This window comes from Schistocerca nitens, chromosome 4, assembly GCF_023898315.1.
Source record: "Schistocerca nitens isolate TAMUIC-IGC-003100 chromosome 4, iqSchNite1.1, whole genome shotgun sequence".
NCBI classification, from domain to species: domain Eukaryota; kingdom Metazoa; phylum Arthropoda; class Insecta; order Orthoptera; family Acrididae; genus Schistocerca; species Schistocerca nitens.
In genome coordinates, this window is record NC_064617.1 from 322,320,242 (window position 1) to 322,341,489 (window position 21,248).

At 45.2% G+C, this 21,248-nt stretch overlaps 1 protein-coding gene across 1 annotated transcript in view; it reads right to left on the bottom strand.

Annotated features, from left to right (window-relative positions):
- Nucleotides 1–21,248, bottom strand: part of LOC126251990 (anoctamin-7-like) — a 120,077-nt gene that overhangs the window by 29,113 nt on the left and 69,716 nt on the right. Inside the window, exon 11 of the mRNA XM_049952771.1 lies at nt 15,886–16,091. Coding sequence (XP_049808728.1) covers nt 15,886–16,091 — 206 coding nt within the window. The remainder of the gene's footprint in view (nt 1–15,885; nt 16,092–21,248) is intronic.

The following is a 21,248-nucleotide window of genomic DNA, read 5'->3' on the forward strand; positions in this document are numbered from 1 at the left end:
GACGCTGGGGCGGAGTGGGGCAGGAGGACGCTGGGGCGGAGTGGGGCAGGAGGACGCTGGGGCGGAGTGGGGCAGGAGGACGCTGGGGCGGAGTGGGGCAGGAGGACGCTGGGGCGGAGTGGGGCAGGAGGACGCTGGGGCGGAGTGGGGCAGGAGGACGCTGGGGCGGAGTGGGGCAGGAGGACGCTGGGGCGGAGTGGGGCAGGAGGACGCTGGGGCGGAGTGGGGCAGGAGGACGCTGGGGCGGAGTGGGGCAGGAGGACGCTGGGGCGGAGTGGGGCAGGAGGACGCTGGGGCGGAGTGGGGCAGGAGGACGCTGGGGCGGAGTGGGGCAGGAGGACGCTGGGGCGGAGTGGGGCAGGAGGACGCTGGGGCGGAGTGGGGCAGGAGGACGCTGGGGCGGAGTGGGGCAGGAGGACGCTGGGGCGGAGTGGGGCAGGAGGACGCTGGGGCGGAGTGGGGCAGGAGGACGCTGGGGCGGAGTGGGGCAGGAGGACGCTGGGGCGGAGTGGGGCAGGAGGACGCTGGGGCGGAGTGGGGCAGGAGGACGCTGGGGCGGAGTGGGGCAGGAGGACGCTGGGGCGGAGTGGGGCAGGAGGACGCTGGGGCGGAGTGGGGCAGGAGGACGCTGGGGCGGAGTGGGGCAGGAGGACGCTGGGGCGGAGTGGGGCAGGAGGACGCTGGGGCGGAGTGGGGCAGGAGGACGCTGGGGCGGAGTGGGGCAGGAGGACGCTGGGGCGGAGTGGGGCAGGAGGACGCTGGGGCGGAGTGGGGCAGGAGGACGCTGGGGCGGAGTGGGGCAGGAGGACGCTGGGGCGGAGTGGGGCAGGAGGACGCTGGGGCGGAGTGGGGCAGGAGGACGCTGGGGCGGAGTGGGGCAGGAGGACGCTGGGGCGGAGTGGGGCAGGAGGACGCTGGGGCGGAGTGGGGCAGGAGGACGCTGGGGCGGAGTGGGGCAGGAGGACGCTGGGGCGGAGTGGGGCAGGAGGACGCTGGGGCGGAGTGGGGCAGGAGGACGCTGGGGCGGAGTGGGGCAGGAGGACGCTGGGGCGGAGTGGGGCAGGAGGACGCTGGGGCGGAGTGGGGCAGGAGGACGCTGGGGCGGAGTGGGGCAGGAGGACGCTGGGGCGGAGTGGGGCAGGAGGACGCTGGGGCGGAGTGGGGCAGGAGGACGCTGGGGCGGAGTGGGGAAGGAGGACGCTGGGGCGGAGTGGGGAAGGAGGACGCTGGGGCGGAGTGGGGAAGGAGGACGCTGGGGCGGAGTGGGCAAGGAGGACGCTGGGGCGGAGTGGGCAAGGAGGACGCTGGGGCGGAGTGGGCAAGGAGGACGCTGGGGCGGAGTGGGGCAAGGAGGACGCTGGGGCGGAGTGGGGAAGGAGGACGCTGGGGCGGAGTGGGGAAGGAGGACGCTGGGGCGGAGTGGGGAAGGAGGACGCTGGGGCGGAGTGGGGAAGGAGGACGCTGGGGCGGAGTGGGGAAGGAGGACGCTGGGGCGGAGTGGGGAAGGAGGACGCTGGGGCGGAGTGGGGAAGGAGGACGCTGGGGCGGAGTGGGGAAGGAGGACGCTGGGGCGGAGTGGGGAAGGAGGACGCTGGGGCGGAGTGGGGAAGGAGGACGCTGGGGCGGAGTGGGGAAGGAGGACGCTGGGGCGGAGTGGGGAAGGAGGACGCTGGGGCGGAGTGGGGAAGGAGGACGCTGGGGCGGAGTGGGGAAGGAGGACGCTGGGGCAGAGTGGGGAAGGAGGACGCTGGGGCGGAGTGGGGAAGGAGGACGCTGGGGCGGAGTGGGGAAGGAGGACGCTGGGGCGGAGTGGGGAAGGAGGACGCTGGGGCGGAGTGGGGAAGGAGGACGCTGGGGCGGAGTGGGGAAGGAGGACGCTGGGGCGGAGTGGGGAAGGAGGACGCTGGGGCGGAGTGGGGAAGGAGGACGCTGGGGCGGAGTGGGGAAGGAGGACGCTGGGGCGGAGTGGGGAAGGAGGACGCTGGGGCGGAGTGGGGAAGGAGGACGCTGGGGCGGAGTGGGGAAGGAGGACGCTGGGGCGGAGTGGGGAAGGAGGACGCTGGGGCGGAGTGGGGAAGGAGGACGCTGGGGCGGAGTGGGGAAGGAGGACGCTGGGGCGAGTGGGGAAGGAGGATGCTGGGGTGGAGTGGGGAAGGGATAGCAGGGTAGGGGGGCGGAGGAAGGTGTAGCACTGATTGTGAGAGCATGCGGAGACAGGTTCTGCTAGCTGCAGTCGCAAGGTGTTGGAGGGTTGGTACACAGAGGGAGAGCAGAGAAGGAGAGAGATAAGAAATAGAGGAGGGGAAAAAGACTGCGAGTGTTGATGAATTAGAAGGTTGTAGTGGTGTACTGGGAGCAGGGAAGGGAATAGGTGAGTGAAGAATAGGCAATAGTGAAGGTTGAGGTCAGACAGTTTATAGAACATAGGATATAGGATATATTCCAGGGAGAGTTCCCAATTCCCATCTATGCAACTTAGAAATGTTGGTGCTGCTAGGAAGAATCCAGATGGTACAGGCTGTGAAACAGTTATTGAAATAAAGCAAGTTGTGTTGAGCATGTTCAGCAACTGGGTGGTCCAGCTATCTCTTGGCCACAATTTATTGGTGGTCATTCATGCAGACAGACAGCTGGTTGGTTCTTGTGCCCATGTAGAAAGCAGCACAGTCGTTGCAACTTCGTTTGTAGATCATGTGACTGCTTCCATAGGCAGCCTTGCATTTGATGCGATAGGTAGTGTCTGTGACTGGGCTTTCGTAGTAGTAGTAGTAGTAGTAGTAGAAGTAGTAGTAGTAGTTGTTGTTGTTGTTGTTGGTGGAAGGATGTATAGGACAGGTCTACACTTATTTTTATTGCAGTGATATGAACCATGTGGCAAGGGGGTCAGGAGCAGCGGTGGAATAGATATGGACAAGGATATTACTATGATTTGGCAGACAGGGCAATAACACTGTGGGAGGGGTGGAAAGGAGAAAGGGGAGGATGTTCCTTGCTTCAGGGCACAATGGGAGATATTCAGAAGCCTGATGGAGAATGTGATTCAGCTGCTCCAGCCCTGGGTAATACTGTGTAGTGAGGAGAGTATTCCCTTGTGGCTGAATGGTGGGAATGTAGCAGGTGGTGGATGGCAGAAACAAGGCATTAGAAATCTGTTTCTACGAAAGCTTGGGAGGGTAATTTCAGTCTTTGAAGGCCTCAGTAAGACCCTTAGAATATTTGGAGATAGATTGCTTATCACTACAGATGCAAACACCACAGGTGGCTAGGCTTTATGGAAGGGAATTCTTGGTATGTAATGGGTGGTTGCTGTTGAAGTGGAGGTATTTCTGGTGGCTGGTAGGTTTGACGTGGAAAGAAGTACTGATGTAGCCTTCTTTGAGGTGGAGTTCAACATTGAGCAATGTAGGCTGATGGGTTGAGGAGGAACAGGTGAAGTGAATGGGGGAGAAGGCTTTGAGGTTCTGGAGGAATGTGAAAAAGGTGTCCTTACCCTAAGTCCAGATCATAAAGGTGTCACCAGTGCATGTGAACAAGGTGAGGGGTTTGTTACTGTGGGCAGTTTTTGTATTCAGTGTGCCTCATTTTGTAAAGTGCCTCATCAGCTTCATACATCTCTCTTAATTTTGTAGCTGTCGGTACACACCAATTGTATTTACCGACAATGTTTATAAAAACCCTACAGATGACAGAATTCTGCAGCAATGCTGGTGCTCCACATGGTAACATTTCAGATTGCAGTGAACAGAAGACAAGTGACTTCTTTGATCAAATCTACAGTGAGGCCCTAGATTTGATCAAATTTATTTGATGACAGACAAGATTTGACAAAGTTCCCTATTACACCATCAAATTTCTTTGACAAGGATATTTGTCAAGGATATTTGTCAAGGATATTTGACAAGGATATTTGACAAGGATATTTGACAAAGAAATTTGACAAAGAAATTTGATAAAGAAATTTGATAAAGAAATTTGATAGTGTAATACCAGCCTTACCCCTCTATCCCCTTCCCTCCAGCACTACACAGCCTTTTATTCCACCAGAGCTCCCAGTCTTCTCCCCCCCCCCCCCCAATTTCTCTCCTTTTTCAGCCCCCCCTCTTCCAAACATCCTAACTGCCCCTACCAGCCCTACTCTGTCCCCAACACGTCCCAGCATGCTACCATAAGCACTATACACTCCCCTCCCTGCTACTGCTCCCCTGCCCTGCCCCAGCCTCCTTTTTACCCTCACCACCCATGGATTGCTTCTTCTATCAGGCATAGTTGCCTGCAGTCCAGCCTCAGTGGCCGGAAAAAGTAGACTGCGTGTGCGTGTGTGTGTGTGTTTTTCCTACTTTAGAAGAAAGCCTTCTGGCCAAAAGCTCAAATATATAGCAGTTCTTTTGTTGTGCCTGTCCATGCCTCAACATCTTCTCTATACAGTGAGTAGTAATCTATCCTTTTCACAATACTGTTGAGATGTTGAGTTAGTTTATTTTGGATATGGATTATATTTTATAATGATATTAGACTATTCTGTACATTTTTGCTTTAGCTGATGTAGTGCTTAGATTTTAAGGACATTATGAGCATCAGTGTTAAAAAGTGTGGATGATTAACATACACCTGTTGCACACTTTAATTGCCTTTTTATCTTATCTTTTCCTTTCTCTCTTGTATTGTCTGCTCCCAGTAGCCGAGTGGTCAGCGCGACAGACTGTCAATCCTAAGGCCCCGGGTTCGATTCCCGGCTGGGTCGGAGATTTTCTCCACTCAGGGACTGGGTGTTGTGCTGTACTAATCATCATCATTTCATCCCCTTCGATGCGCAAGTCACCGAAGTGGCGTCAAATAGAAAGACTTGCACCAGGCGAGCGGTCTACCCAACGGGTGGCCCTCGTCACACGCCATTAACTATTCTCTTATATTTATTATTATTTGTGTGACAAAATAAACTTTTGATTGCATTTATGAGATGTAGTGGGTAGCACTGTTACTCATTTTTATTCATAATTTATTCTGACTAAGTCAAAAGTTTTTTGTTTTTTTTTTTTTAATCCAGAAAATCAGTGTGGGTTTTGAAACTAAATTATCTTATTATTGCTCTCCCAGGTGTTTGGCCAAGCTGTTTTCTTCCATTTTAAGTACAATATTCTGACAACTGACCCAGCTATCCTCTTCAGGTGCTGCAAGTTCTGCTGTTGTGTGTACTCTCCGCCTGTATTCCATCTGGAAGGCGGACAGAACAGTCATCAAAATAAACTGCATAAAATGGAAGAAACAACTCAGTGGAACACCTGGGAGCAAACTATTGATCAATTAAGCAGAGATCTGAGAGATCCAAATTCTCATAGTTTTTATACAAGTCATGTTATTGTAAAAATGTTGTTACTACACCAGTATCCTTTTCTAAATCCACTTTGATATTCTTGGTGAAGAGCCTCAGATAGAATTGTTACTGCACTGTTCAATGTTTTGTTACAGCATTTAGCAGGATATGGCCTTTTACTGCCCTTTTTGAAGAAGCCAAAGAAGGAGGAGGAGGAGGAGGAGGAGGAGGAGGAGGAGATGATAATGTGCACTGTGCTCTGGTCTGCAGGACAGGCTTCAATACTGATTCTTTTGGAAATAATATAATCACGGAGACAGTTGTTCAATAATCTCAAAATATAATTGCTCCATTCATCTATGATTTTCTACACTAACCAAACTCGACAACGTAGGTACATTTACAAGAAGACATAACTTTTGAGTCACGGATTTCTTCTGGAAGAAAACATATTTAGAAACAGAGGTGTTGGCAGTGGAAATGGTTTAGACAGTTGAGAGTGGAGGAGAGAGAATGTCAGCTCTCACATCAGGTGAAGCCTGCAAAGACAGGATTGTTGGAGTCAGCATCTTTAATGTAATTATAACCTATATGCACTGTTGTTGTAAGTAGATATAACGCAACTTCATAGGTAAAAAGCCTGAAGGCGAATTTTGAGGAAGCTTGAACCATAACTATATCCAAATGAAGGTTCTGAAAGAAAGATTTCATTCCAAATGACTAACACCTAATAATAATAATAATAATAATAATAATAATAATATCCACCAGTACATCAATGCAATACAGCTACATCCAAACTTATATATACAACTACAGAAATCCGTAATTATTGATACATGTTCAATTACCCGAAAGTTCCTAAATGCAATATAACATATACCATACAGTTAAAAGGAAGTCATGCTTGATCAAGGTCCGCATCACTTTCCATTTTTGACCAGACATAACGTCTGAGAAAAGAAAGAAATAATAACAACTCAACATCAAATACAATCCAAATAAATAATTTAGTTTCAGGACATGCACAGATAATTCTTCTGAATATATCAGTTTACAAACTATGACCTAAAAACAGTTGTGTTTAACAATAAATTTAACACTAATGCATTTTACATTTGTTAATATACAAATAACAGAGTTACAAAATATGTTTATGATTGTTAGATCAATTGTGAATTACCTGAAACTATGAGCCCAACATAGGTAAGGAACTCCTCTAGGGAATAAAACTGATTACCGTATCAATTAAGAACTTAGTAGGTGTTTTAATTTGTTATTAGGGAGGGCTGCGAGACATTTTGGCATGGCATTGGCAATCTTCAGCCCAGCATGGCGAATTTTTTTACATACAGTATAATGCTGTTCTTGGATTATTTATACGGTAACTTAATTTTTGTCTTTTATGCTGGTGTATATTTATTGTTCTCATGAGCAGTATTACTTTTACTACGTATATACACCTATAATGGGAAAGCACTCCTAATTTTGGAAACAGGTTACAACATAATTCTCTAGATTTGGCACTACAAATAATTGTGATGGCTTTCTTTTCTACAATGTTAATAATGTGATTAAACTGCTTTGTGTTATTGCAATCCATATTTCTGCCACATAGTTTAAATTTGATGAGAATAACAACCGATAAGCAGTTTTTTTGCACATATATGTCTTAACAACATTTGGTTATCAAATCTACAGCAAACATGTTTTTATACAGTTTACAGGCTTGCCACACTTGACGATGTCTTGGATTATGATTCTCAGGAATTTTGTCCAGTTTTCCTTTTTTACAATGTCATTTTCTATGGATAATTTCGTACCAAATTCTATTTGTTTCCTTGTCTTAAATTCCATTATTGCAGTATTTGAAGCATTTACAGTTAAATGGGATTCATTGAAACACTAATATTTCATTGGTAACACTGCTGCATAGCACCTTCAGACTACCCTAGGCTTTGTGTTTTCACACAATTTATGTATTGTCTACATACAATTTTTTTTTTTTTTTGAGTAAGGAGAACATTACTTTATAACATTAACATAAATCAAGAAAAGGTGTCTCAACACAGGATCTTGAGGCATTCCATATTTGATGTCAGTAATTTTGGATTTGAAAAACCCACTGTTTGTTTTAACTAACACAAGTTGTGCACTGTTGCAATATACAATTTTATTAACCCATATCCATTTCCTTTTAGCACTCAAGATTCCACAGCTTGTCAAGTAATATGATAATGCTGACACAGTCAAAAAGTTTTTCAAGATCAAGGAAAACACCAGTAACATGCTCCTTGTTCTCTATGACAGTTATTATTTCATCTATTACTTGTGCTGAGGCTACTGAAGTTGATTTTTTTTTCATAAAGCCATCCTGATTTTTGAATATTAAATACTGTTACTGCAGGAATGTGATTAGTCTAGTGTAAATTACTTTCTAAATTATCTTAGAAAATGCAGTTAAAATTGAGATGGGTTGATAGTTTTCAATTATAGATCACCACCTCTCTTGTAAATCAGGATTACTTGTGCTATCTTTGCATTGTCTTGGGGCACTACCTAATGCACTTACATAATTTATTGCTGTGGCCATGGCATTAGGCATGTTGTCTATGCACCTTTTTAATGTGCTGATAGATGACCCGTTTTGAAATTTTTAGTGACTTTATTATGTTTTTAGTTTACTATTGTTAATTGGCATGAAATATATGCTATATTTAACTGTAACACTCTTACATCTATGGAGAATGTTGAAATGGCTACTGATGAATATCCCAACAGAAGAAAAGCACTCGTTAAAAACATTTTCGATCCAATAACGGCATTCTACAATATTCCCTATGATGAGATCAGTAACCGATTTGTCCTTTCAATCCCTAGAGCTATTTATAACTTTCTAGCCAGCTGTGGCAATGTTACTTAAGTTTCTTAACACTGTGGCTATGTATTTACTTCTAGTTTCTAGCAGCATATCTTTGAAGTAAATATGATAGTTCTTAAATTCTACCTTCAGTCTTTGATTATTGCCATTCTATAGCACTGCACACTGAAAAAGTGTAAGTTTTTCCCTTGCTGTTTTCACTTCATGATTTATCCAGTTATTTAATTGCGTTTTTCAGTCATTTACTGGCAAGGTAATTTATTGACATGAGACATGAAAACAATAATAAAATTTTGATGCATATTCACTGAAAGTAATGTTTTTTCATACCTTTTTAAGCTTTTTAACACACTGTTGAGATTTTCAACACTGTCATCATGGGTGGTTCTTTTTGTCATATACTGTTTCTTTTTGCTGTTGACAAAGATTATCAGCTTTGTGATCAGAAATGGCATGCTTCACAGCTGATACACTGTATGCAATGTGAGATGTGTTATGATGTTGTAAATGCAGTATATGCTGGGATTGACCCCTCTAGTGGACTCACTTCTCAGGAAAGTTATTAGTATTATGTCAACCCAGCCATTTTTTTTGCAGTGTTTACTGTGTATGTTAAACAAGTAGGCCATCATGAACTTAAAAAAAAATCTAGGTTGCCACATGGAGGTCTGTAAAGACCTGTAATAATTAAGTTCTCTTTCTCCACTTGTAGTTAACTGCTAATAATTCGATTATACCCTCCATGGTGAAATTACTTACATGTATTACCTTATAGTTATTATCTCTTGCTGCAAATATTGCTAGCCCATCACCATATTTCTCTCTTCTGCTGAAGGCAGAGCTGAAGATCATAAAAAGTGGCTGACATACATTAATTAGCTCATCTGTAGTATGCACAAACGGACGGGGGCAACAACTGGATGTGCTACATATCATCCCTGTCTCAACAGACCTTCAGGTTCTTACCACTGAAGCAGTGGAGGGGGGAAAAATCACTGGTGGTACCTACTGAGGAAATCAAATACACTGGATAGGGATTATGGAACTATATCCTGCACATATGAGATTTCCTACAGAAGACCTTTAGAAACAACAAACTGTGTAATTGGATCACTACTCCCAACCACATTTTGGAGGCCTGCCTACCCCCCCCTCCCCCCCCACCACCCCGCCACCCCCCTGTCTGAGTTGTCTCTCCCCAGGATTTGCAATGATTGTAAGTGAGTGCAAATGTGGCTTAACTAAGTTGTTGGAGTTCCAAAACTATGCTTTTTCCAGTTAAGGTTCTCATTTTCTACCCTATTTATTATGTCCTCGCCACCCATTACACCTATCATTGCCATAATACCCTAGACTTGTAGAACTGAATATTTTGTACCTTTTTAAAATTCATGGGGAGACCATTCACAGAAAACCAGTCAATGATACTTTTAAGAACACTGTTTACCAATTTTTTTGTTTCTGCATTTATGGATGGATTGTTTCAATACTAGAGTCATCTGCAGAAAGACCAAATTCTGCTTATTGTATATTAGACAGAAAATCATTTAAATATATTAGGAACAATGGTGGACCTAACACTGAGCCTTGAGAACACCATACTTTATTTCTCCCCAGTCAGATTTATGCTCCTGGACCATATTGGTTGAAATGCCAAGTACAACTTCATTATTAGTTAGTGATGAGTAGTATCAGACCCAGAAAACTGCTTGACCAAGAGCTGTGATGAATATTTTCTGGGATATGGTTGGCAGTAGTGATCCAATCACACAGATCGTTCATTTTAAAGCTCGTCTCTATGAAATCTCTCATTTGTGCAAGATGTAAATCCATAATCCATATCCAGTTTACTACTGGTTTCACAAGTTCCTATGTAGGTATTACCAGTGATATTTTCCCCCTCCACTCCAACTGCTTCAGTGATAAGAGTCTGAAGGTCTCTTGAGACAGGGATGATGTGTAGCATATCCAACTGTTGCCCTTGTCAAGTGTGCATACTGTTCCATTCCACTGTGTTTTAATCACTTCAATGAAACTCCATATTTGCAATTCTATCATGAATAAGGCAAGAGTATATGATGACAAAACATCTTATGCTCATGGCAAAGTACCTGTGTAAAACTGCATTTGTTGTTGCAAGCAAATGTTTAACTTACTGCCAAATATACCTCATTTATGACTACTGTGATTCAGATGATTATAACCATCTGTTACACAGTATTATTTCATCAGTGACTTGTGCTTCATTATATTTTATGTCATAATATTTGTCAACCTTCATCCTTTTATTGTACATAAATGCAGAGTTTTACACATAAATGACCTATGTAGGTGGCAGATCAAACACAACCCCATATTTTAAAAATGAATTTTATTTGGTTTCAGCCATTTAAGGATCCTTCCTTGTCAGTGTGGTGGTGGTGGTGGTAAAGGAGAGGAATAATGTGAGCAGCGAAGAGGGCTCCAAAGCATACCCCAGACATGCTGCATAGAATTCAGGATGGAAGATAGGTGACCACTTCATATATGAAATTATTGGCTGCTGAAGATATTCATACATGAGAAGCAACTCATTGTCATACCTTGATGTTTTTGTATATCATTATCTAATGCACCAGCATAAGTACATAAACAAGCATGAAATATGTCATCCCTATAGGCCTGTGCAGTCATAGTAAAATGGGAAATCTGTGAGTCTTACCCCACAGACAAACACGGTCATGTCCTTTGTTGGTGTCTGAAGGATAACTGGTTCTAACTTCTCAGAAACTCATACTATATCTGCTATCACTCTGCAAGATAAATAGGACTCACCCATGAAAAGTGATCCAGTACACATAATGGCTTGGCCATTCAAAACACTCTCTCCTATATCAAACACGAAACACTTCACTTCACTGTAAATGGTTACCTTGCATATACATCACCTCCAAAAAATGTCCTGGACATGATGATCAATTATATGAGTATCACACTGTAGTAAGTGTTTACCATGTGGCAATCAGTTCCAAGAAATCACTTAGAATAAAATCTTTCACACAGGAGCAGAGTCTGTTCTCCACCCACCACCCTTCCCACTGGTTTCTTTAGAGCTTTCTAAATAGTTTAACTATGTATAGGAAGAACTGTGCAGTTCAGTAAATATTATCAGATTAAAGAGCAACACTCATACAGTACAACAATGTAGGAAAAGACAGATTGCTACTTACTGTAAAGAAGACACATGAAGTTGCAGGTAGGCACAATTAAAAGACACTTATATAAACCTTTCTGCCACAGCCTTCATCAGTAAAACACACACACACACACACACACACACACACACACACACACACACACACACACACACACACACACACACACACACAAAGATTGCGACTCCCGCATCTCGGACCGGAATGCAACTATCATGTTGGATGCAAGCAGCACTCTGGAGGAGGCGGAGAAGGGGAAGGTATAGTAGCGTGTGGGTGGGGAGAGAGATGAATGCATTCTAGTGGAGTGTGCAGGGACTAAACTGCCAACAGGTGTAGTGTCAGGATGTTGTGGGGCAGGGAGGTGTGGAAGAAAGGAGAGGAGTGGGGAAAGATGGGCAAATCCATTGGCAGAGGGCTGCAAATAAACAGGGTGGGAGATGAGAATGGGGAGGAGATGATAGCATGGACAGGGTGGAAACTGTTGGGTGGAGGGTGTGGCGACAGTGTGTTACTGTAGGTTGAGACGGGAATAATTATGGGAGCAGAGAATGTGTCGTAAAGATAAGTCCCATCTGCACAGTTCAGAAAAGCTGGTGGTGGTAGGAAGGATCCAGATGACTTGGGTAGTGAAGCAGCCATTGAAATCAAGTGTGTTGTGCTCTGCTGCATGTTGTGCCACACGGTGGTCTACTTTGCTCCTGGCCACAGTTCAGTGGTGGCTGTTCATCCTGGTTGACAGCTGGTTGGTAGTCATACCAATTTCAAAAGCTGTGTAATGATTGCAGCAGAGCTGGTAAATGACATGGTTGCTTTCACAGAAGGCCCTGCCCCTGATTGGGTAGGATAAACCTGTGATGGGACTGGAATAGAAAGTGCTGGGTGGGTGGATTGGGCAGGTTTTGTACCAGGGTCTTCCACAGGGATATGATGGATATGACCCTTGTGGCAAGGGGTTGGGGTTGCAAGTGGCACAGGGATGGACTACAATGTTATGGAGGCTGGGTGGATGATGGAACACCACATTATGAGGGGTGGAATGTATCTCAGGTAGGATGCCCCTCATTTCAGGACATCATGATAGGTGATCAAAGCCCTGGTGAAGGATGTGGTTTAGCTCTTCCAGTCTGGGTGATGATGGGGACACTCCTTTGTGAGTGGTCCTTGGGGGTGGTGGGACGATTTGGCATGTGAGGGGAATGGGCATGGGAGATTTGTTTTCTGTTTAGGTTGGAGGGATCTTGCCTGTCTGTGATGGCCTTGATGGGATTCACAGCATACCAAGCAAGTATCCTTTTCCCTGGCTAAAACCAGTCCCACATCCTGGTTCTCAAACGCTGCCTAAACCACTTTATCTAGATCACACCCCTCCTTTCACAATGATCAACACCTTTTCAAATTTTGCCATTCCCTGGCCCTCACAAACCTGGTACTGCAAAAACACATCTCCATGGCACAGGCATCCCAGAACCACCTCAGCTCCCTTGACAAGATACTACTATTCTGCAATCCCTACTCCATATACCACACTTCTGAAACTGAATTCCTTGCTCTTCGGCACCTGGAGGAGTATTCCAGACACCACCTTCATAATGTATCCAACCTGCCGACACCCTACTGCTGCCTAGAGACACCACTATATTATACCTATTGTACCCACAATATTCCTCCTCATCCATCCCTCATAGCAGTTAAACCCTGCCTTGACCTTTTTAAGTGCCACATCCCCAAAAATTCCCTACCAACCAACTCTCCACCAAATCCAAGAGCCAAAACCTCCCTTGGCTCCACAGAAATTTGTCCTTTCCAAAGGCCTCTGCTTCAGATCTACACCAAAATTTAACCATGCTGGACTTGTCAAAGACCTACTTTCCTCATCTCGATCCCTGCAATGAAAGCACTTCTTAGCTGCCAATCTCTCCAACCAAAACCACTTTAACTCCAACATTGAACACTTCCTCTTCCAGTACCTGCAGACGAAGGTTCCACCACTGATGTTATGAATCGCTGGGACTATCTGGCAGAAGGCCTCAGCCAATTATCTGACTACTACACCTACAAACTCTGCCAGAAGTCCAACACAAACTCCAGTCCCTGCTTAAAGCCTTAGCCCCTTCCCAGAAAATGTCCCCTAAATCCATTTCCCTCCTCACCCCTATTACACCCTACACACCCACCTTCTATATGCTCCCCAAAATCCACAAACCCAACAATTTTGGACACCCCATAGTGGCTGGTTATTGTGCCCTCACTGAAACAATTTCAGTGCTTGCTGACCAACATCTCCAACCAGTTGCCTGTAGTCTAGCCTCCCACATCAAAGATATCAACCATTTCTTTCACCAACTCTCCACCATCCCCATCCCTTTACCTCCTGGATCCCTATTCGTCACTGTTGACACCACCTCCCTATACACCAACATCCCTTATGCCCATAATCTTACTGCTATCTAACACTGCCTCATTCCTCATACACGTTACTAACTTTATCCTAACCCACAACTACTTCTCATTTGAAGGGAAGGTATATAAACAAATCTGTGGCACAGCCATGGGCACCAATATAGCACTCTCCTATCCCAACATTTTAGGGCCATCTAGAGGATACCTTCCTAGCCTCACAAAACACCACACCCTTAGTCTGGTTCAGGTCCATTGATGATATCTTCATGATCTGCACTCAGGGTCGAGACACCCTATCTTCATTCCTTCACAGCCTCAACACCTCTCCCCTCCACTTCACTTCATGTGCTATTCCTCAACCAAGTGTGCCACCTTTGTAGTTGTTGAACTCCACCTCTGTGGTGGCTCCATCTGCATCTCTGTCCACAATGAACACACCAACCACCAACACTACTTGCATTTTGACAGCTGTCTCCCTTTCACACCAAAAAGTCCCTCCCATACAGCCTGGCCACCTGTGGACGGTGTATCTGCAGTAACAAAAACACCTGTGCTCAGTATGCTTGGGTCTCACCAAGGCCTTCAGGCAGGCAGTATCCCCCAGACCTAGTCAGCAAACAGATGTCCTGTGCCATTTCCCCTCAAACTCCCAATCCTCTCACCACCCTCAAGAACCAGCCACAAAGGTGTGACTCCCTCATCACCCAGTACCACCCCAGACTGGAACAACTGAACCTCATCCTTGTACTACATCCTTTGCCAGGGGTTTGATTACCTATCATGATACTCTGAAATGAGGAACATCCTGACTGTGATGCTTCCCACCCCTTCTAAAGTGGTGTTCTGTCACCCACCCAATCTTCACAACATCCTAGTCCATACCTATTCCACTCTCAATCCCAACCCCTTGCCACAAGGATCATACCCCAGTGGGAAACCCAGGTACAAAACCTGCCCAATCCACCCACCCAACACTTCCTTTTTAGTCCTGTCACAGGTTTGTCCTACCCTGTCAGGGGCTGGGCTATCAATGAAAGCAGCCATGTCATTTTCAAGCTCTGCTGCAATAATTGCACAGCTTTTTATATTGGTATGACTACAAACCAGCTGTCCACTAGGATGAACAGCCATCAATGAACTTGGCTAGAACAAAGTAGACCACCATGTGGCACAACATGCAGCTGAGCATAACACACTTTATTTCAATGGCCGCTTCACTACCCAAGCCATCTGGATCCTTCCCTCCATCACCAACTTTTCTGAACTGTGCAGATGGGACTTAACTTTACAACACATGCTCCACTCCCTTAATTATCCTGGCCTCAACCAATGGTAACATACTGTCCCCACACCCTCCACCCAACAGTTTCCACCTCTTCTGTCCTATCATCTCCTCCCCATTCTCACCTCCCACCGTGTTTATTTGCAGCCCTCTGTCAACAGATTCGCCCATCTTTCCCCTCTCCTCTCCTTTTTTTCCGCTCCTCCCTGCCCTGCAACCTCCTGACACTGCACCTGTTGGCAGTCTAGTTCCTGCACACTCCACCAGAGAGTGTTCATCTCTCTCCTCACCCATACACTACTATCCCTTCCCTTGCCTGCCCCCTCCAGATTGATGTTTGCAACCCATGTGATAGTTGCAGTCCAGCAAGAGACACTGAAGCTGATGATCGTGTGCGCATGAGGTTGGTTTGCTTGTGTGTGTGAATAGTATGTCTCTTTCTTTCAGTGATGAAGACTGTGGCAGAAAGCTTTATGGAAGTGTCTTAATTGTGCCTGTTTTCAACCTGACATGTCTTCTTTACAGTAAGTAGCAATCTGTCTTTTCCTACATTATTGATATTCATACCTGGAATTTCTATTGTTTGACTCTTACAGTAAACCTACTGGTGCTATTGTAAGTTCTACTTTTTATGTGATACCTATCATCGAAAATTTGTGCAATGTGTAGTGTATGTGCCTATAACATCAATTTCAGAAAGAACAATAATTATAAGATAAATTAAGACATTCAGTTTTAATGTGTCCTTGGTGTCAATAGAGCTGATTATATAGTAAAAGCAAATGTGTACAGTATTGTGTAATTTAATACTTACATTGCTTATGACTGCCAGATGTGCCAGCATATCAAGAATTTTGAACCAAATGCCTATATTCTCTGCCCGCTCTGCAACTGTGCGTCTTGTTTCACATACAAACTTTTGTGCATCCAAACGAATTTCAACCCAGTTATTGAGGAGAGCAAACAATGGAGCAAGTGGAAATGCTGCTACAAATATTGTGATGAAACCAAACTGGAGCACTGCAATGGAAATTCTCTGTATTAAATATGCTGAAGATAATTTAAGCTAATTACATTAAAATCAATAAAAATAAAACTACAACACTAAAAAATACAACACAGATTGATGGTTATTTTATTAACAGATTTAATTAAATATTAATGCCTATCTTTGACTGATATGCTAAATTATAATTTAACTGAGGAAAGTATAATTACATACATCAAATTCTCTTGTGAAAATAGATGACTCTTTACACACTCCGTGACAAAAAGTGAAGCATTAAAATATGTCAATCTAACTTCACACACACACACACACACACACACACACACACACACACACACACACACACACACACACACATCACAATCGTTGGTGGTTATGTAAACGATTAGAGTTGCAATTCTCTATGACAAGTAAAACAGCCACCAGAATTAATTAGTGTTGTTTATGTTTAATGTTGTTGTAAGGTCTGAAAGGGTACATAAGGGGCATGAACCGCATTGGATGTTGAGTGATCATTGTGAAGGACATAGAGATGTGATGTACTCATGTGAAACAGCATTATCGACCTCTGACAGAATTTGAAAGGGGCTAAATTATGTGTCTCCATTTGGCTGGCTAGTTGAATCATGCAATATCCAAATTTGTCAGGCATTCAGATGTGACTGTGGCCTGACGTTGGACTACATGGGAATGTTAGGGCAGAAGGCATACTCGGCACCATGGTTCCAGTTGACTGTGTCTGACCACCACAAGGGAGGATCACAGTACTGTGTGCCTAGCATGTCATAACCCCTTCACATCTGTGCCTGCCATCTGAGAAAAAGTAATGGACTCACCGCAAAATTGTGTCACCCCGCACCCCTGGTCAAAGACTAGTAGCAGCCACATGCATTGGTTGCCATTAACGCCACAACGCATTCATTTGTGTTCGGAGTGGTACCTGACTGATAAGCAGGGAATGATAATTAAAGTGTTACAGTATGTTCATTGATGAATGGTGGTTCTGCACTGCCCTGGATGACCATCATCGGTGAGTATGGTGGCGACCTGGAAAGAGATCCCATTCTTCCAATGTTTTGAAGATGCACAGTGGTATTACTCCTGGTGTCATGGTGTGGCCAACCATTGCATGACTGCAGACTGTGACTGTTACTGATGGAACTCTGATGGGAAACTGGTACAGCCTGCATCTTCATGTGTTCTCTCTCATGTGACATCGCAGTGCCATCTTTCAACAGGACAATGCTCGTCCATTCACAGGATATGTCTCTGTGACCTGTCTACAAAACGTTGAGTTACTTCTGTGGCCAGCATGATTCCCAGATCTGTCCCCAAAAAAACATGCATGGGACCAACATGGATGTCAACTTTGCCCCAGTGCCAGTATCCTGGATACCCAGTGCCAGTTACAACAATTGGGTGCCAGCTTGCTTCATGAGAGGATATAGTGGCTTGACACCCTTCCCAACTGAATCAGGGCATGCATCCAGGTTAGAAGGGCTGCAACATCATACTGAGAAGTGGGCTCATACTGACAAGTTCTATATAAAATTAGCTCAGTTTTATCATCACTGAAATAACATCACAGATCCTCTCAAGTCATGAAATTTGAGTTTGGGAAACTGTTCAAAATTACTTTAAATTTACATTTAAAGACAACGCACTGTTTGTGTTTCTTTGTACTACTGCTTATTACTGAAAAATTCATCAAGTTTCTGACAGTCTTTAAATATATTGAAGTCAATACATTTATTTTAATCACATAAACAATTAAAGATCATTAGCACAACTGTGAGGTTAGCAGTGCCCAAAGATTTCCTTAAATATATGAACATGTAATTTACAAACAGTGTAACTGTATGACTTTGTGAGTGTATGGATATGCAACAGACCACAAATTTAAAGACTTGGTTTGATTCCCAACCCACAGTGCCTTGTATAGTGTCAAGTTGGCTTTGACTTTGAGCCAAGGAAGTCTCTTGCTGCTTCTCAACAGTGCTCACAAGGTACTGTAAAGCCTGGTTGTTGGAACTGTGGATTTGTCTTCACTTTTTGACTTTCCACATGTGTACAAATCACTTCTTCAGTTTTCTTTGTTTTGAAGGCTGTGCTGAGTTTTAAAACACAGTGGTTGTATCAGACATATATTTTGTTAAGAAACCAGGAAATCCTCAATATATGGCTCTCAGGTTCGCCATCAGATCACATTTTGTGTATTCCACAATATTTTATCAAGGCAACTTGTTGATATCATCAGATGGTAGCTGCTCATTACTGCTTCAGTGTAACAACTACCCATGTCTGCATTGCGACTATTTCTCCTCCTTTGCAAATTGTGCATACACGATCAAGCTTCTTGCAGACAAATGGTGGAAGCATGTTCAAGACCATTCTGCCCATGCACTAATTGACTGGTGCTGCTGCCAATTGTAGGTCTGACTGGAAGCCAAACCAAAATTATTGCTAGATGGACCCTACACTATACTGCAGTGTAATTGTCATCACAAATTCTTGTCTCTCTTTGTATCTAATGGTGGCAATGACAAGGTTCCTGGCTGAACTTATCTAGAATGCTGAGTCACTAATAAATAGGTGGTAACAGACAGCAACATGGATATAATAAGAATTCTGGAAGAGTGGGGTATGCCATCAAGATCATCCATAACATAGCAGATGATATGAGACCAACACTCGATCTCTTCACATGTGCATGCAACCCCCCCCCCCCCCCCTCCACTCACTCAAACATGCCGCGCATGCGACCTCCTCCCCCCCCTCCCCTCACCACCCCCTACACACACACACACACACACACACACACACACACACACACACACACACACACACACACACACACACACACACACACACACACACACACACACACACACACACACACAAAAAACCACAGAAACTGGCAGCTGGAGCCAGGCTGGCGGGGCGGGGCTGGATAGCAGGGTAGGGTTGGGGGATGGTAAAGTGCTGCTGGGAGCCTGCAGGGACAACATGAAGAGAGGGGCAGCTAGATGCAGTCAGGAGGTTAGACCAAAGGCGGGGAAGAGAGGAGGGGCAAGGGGTAGTACAAAAGGAGAGAAGTAAGACGACTTGATACGTTGGTGGAATAGAGGGTTGTGTAGTGCTGGAGTGGGAAGCAGCTAGAAGAGTAAGAACAATGACTCTAATGACAGTTGCAGCCAGGAGGATCACGGGTAGTAAGATATACTGCAGAGAGAGTTCCCACCTGAGCAGTTCAGAAAAGCTGCTGTTGATGGGAAGGATCAAGATGGCACAGACTGTGAAGCAGTCACTGAGATGAAGGACATAAGGTTGGGCAGTGTTCTCAGCAGTAGGGTGGTTCAGCTGTTTCTTGGCCACAGTTTGTCAGTGGACAGCCATGCAGACAGAGAGCTTGTTGTGACAGACAGCTTGTTGGTTGTCATGCCCACATAGAATGCAGCACAGTGGTTACAGCTTAGCTTGTAGATGACATGAATGGTTCACAGGTAGGCCTGCCATTGAGGGGATACGTGGTGTCTGTGACTGGATTGGTGTAGGTGGTGGTGGTGGTGGTGGTGGTGGTGGTGGTGGTGGTGGTGGTGGTGGTGAATTGTGTAGGTTCAGTGATCAGTGGACTACCACTGTGGGAGAGGTGGGAAGGATAGTGGATAGGACATTTCTCATTTCAGAGCATGACAAGGGGTAGTCAAAACCCTGGCAGAGAATATCATTCAGTTGCTGTAGTCCTGGGTGGTACTGAGTTACAAGGGGACTACTACTCTGTGGTGGGACAGTGGGGCTTTGGGAGGTGTTGGATGAATGGAAAGATAAGGCACAGAAGATCTGTTTTTGTACAAGGTTGGGAGGGTAATTACGATCTGTAAAAGCTTCAGAGATACCCTTAGTGTATTTTGAGAGGGGCTGCTCATCATTAGAGGTGCAACGGCCATGAGTGGCTAGGCTGTATGGAAGGGACTTCTTGGTAAGGAATGGGTGGCAGCTGTCAAAGTGGAGGTATTGCTGGTGGTCGGTAGGTTTGATATAGACAGAGGTACTGATATAGTCATCTTTGAAGTGGAGGTCAACATTGATAGTTTGAGCAGGACCAAGTGAAACGAATGGGGGAGAATGTGTTTAGGCTCTGGAAGAATGTGGATAGGGGCTGTACTCACCCTTGATACAGATCACAAAGACGTCATCAATGAATCTGAACCAGGTGAGGTTTTGGGATTTTGGGTGTTTAGAAAGAATTCCTCTAGAAGGCCTATGAATAGGTTGGCAAAGAATGGTGCTATGCAGATGTCCATAGCTGTACCCTGGATTTGTTTGTAGGTAATGCCTTCAAAGGAGAAGTAATTGCAGGTGAGATTACAGTTAGTCATGGCAACTAGGAAGGAGGTGGTAGATCTGGAATCTATCAGACAATGGGTATTAGGGGCATTAGTGTAAAGTGAGATCATATCAATAGTGATGAGCAACAATAGTGATGAGCAGTACACCATGTAGTAAAGGAACAGGAACTGTGGAGAGTCAATGGAGGAAATTATTGGTATCTTTCATATAGAAGGGCAGGTTGTGAGTAATACGGCTCTCAGCACTATGGGACTTAACTTCTAAGGTCATCAGTCCCCTAGAACTTAGAACTACTTAAACCTATCTAACCTAAGAACATCACACACATCCATGCCCGAAGCAGGATTCTAACCTGTGACCGTAGCAGTCGCGCGGTTCCAGAATGTAGCACATAGAACCGCTCGGCCACTCCAGCCGGCTGCGAGTAATAAGCTGATGGAATTGGTCTAGGAGAGAAGAGATTCTCTCAGTGGGGATTGCAGTAAATGGCCACAATGAGGCATCCTGGGTGGTTGGGTTTATGGACTTTAGGAAGCAAGTAGAAGGTAGAAGTGCAGTAAGTGGTAGAGGTGAGGAGAGAGGTGGCCTCCAGCTAGAGGTTCTGGGATGGGACTAAGGATTTGAGGAGAGCTGGAGGTCCTGTTGGATTTCTGGAATAGGGTCACTGTGGCAGGGTATGTAGGTGGATGAATCTGACAGCTAGCACAGTTCTTCTGCCAGATAATCCTTGCGATTCAGAACAACAGTGGTAGAGCCTTTGTCAACAGTTAGGATTATAAGGTCAGGATCAGTTTTTAGGTGATTGATAGCACATCTTT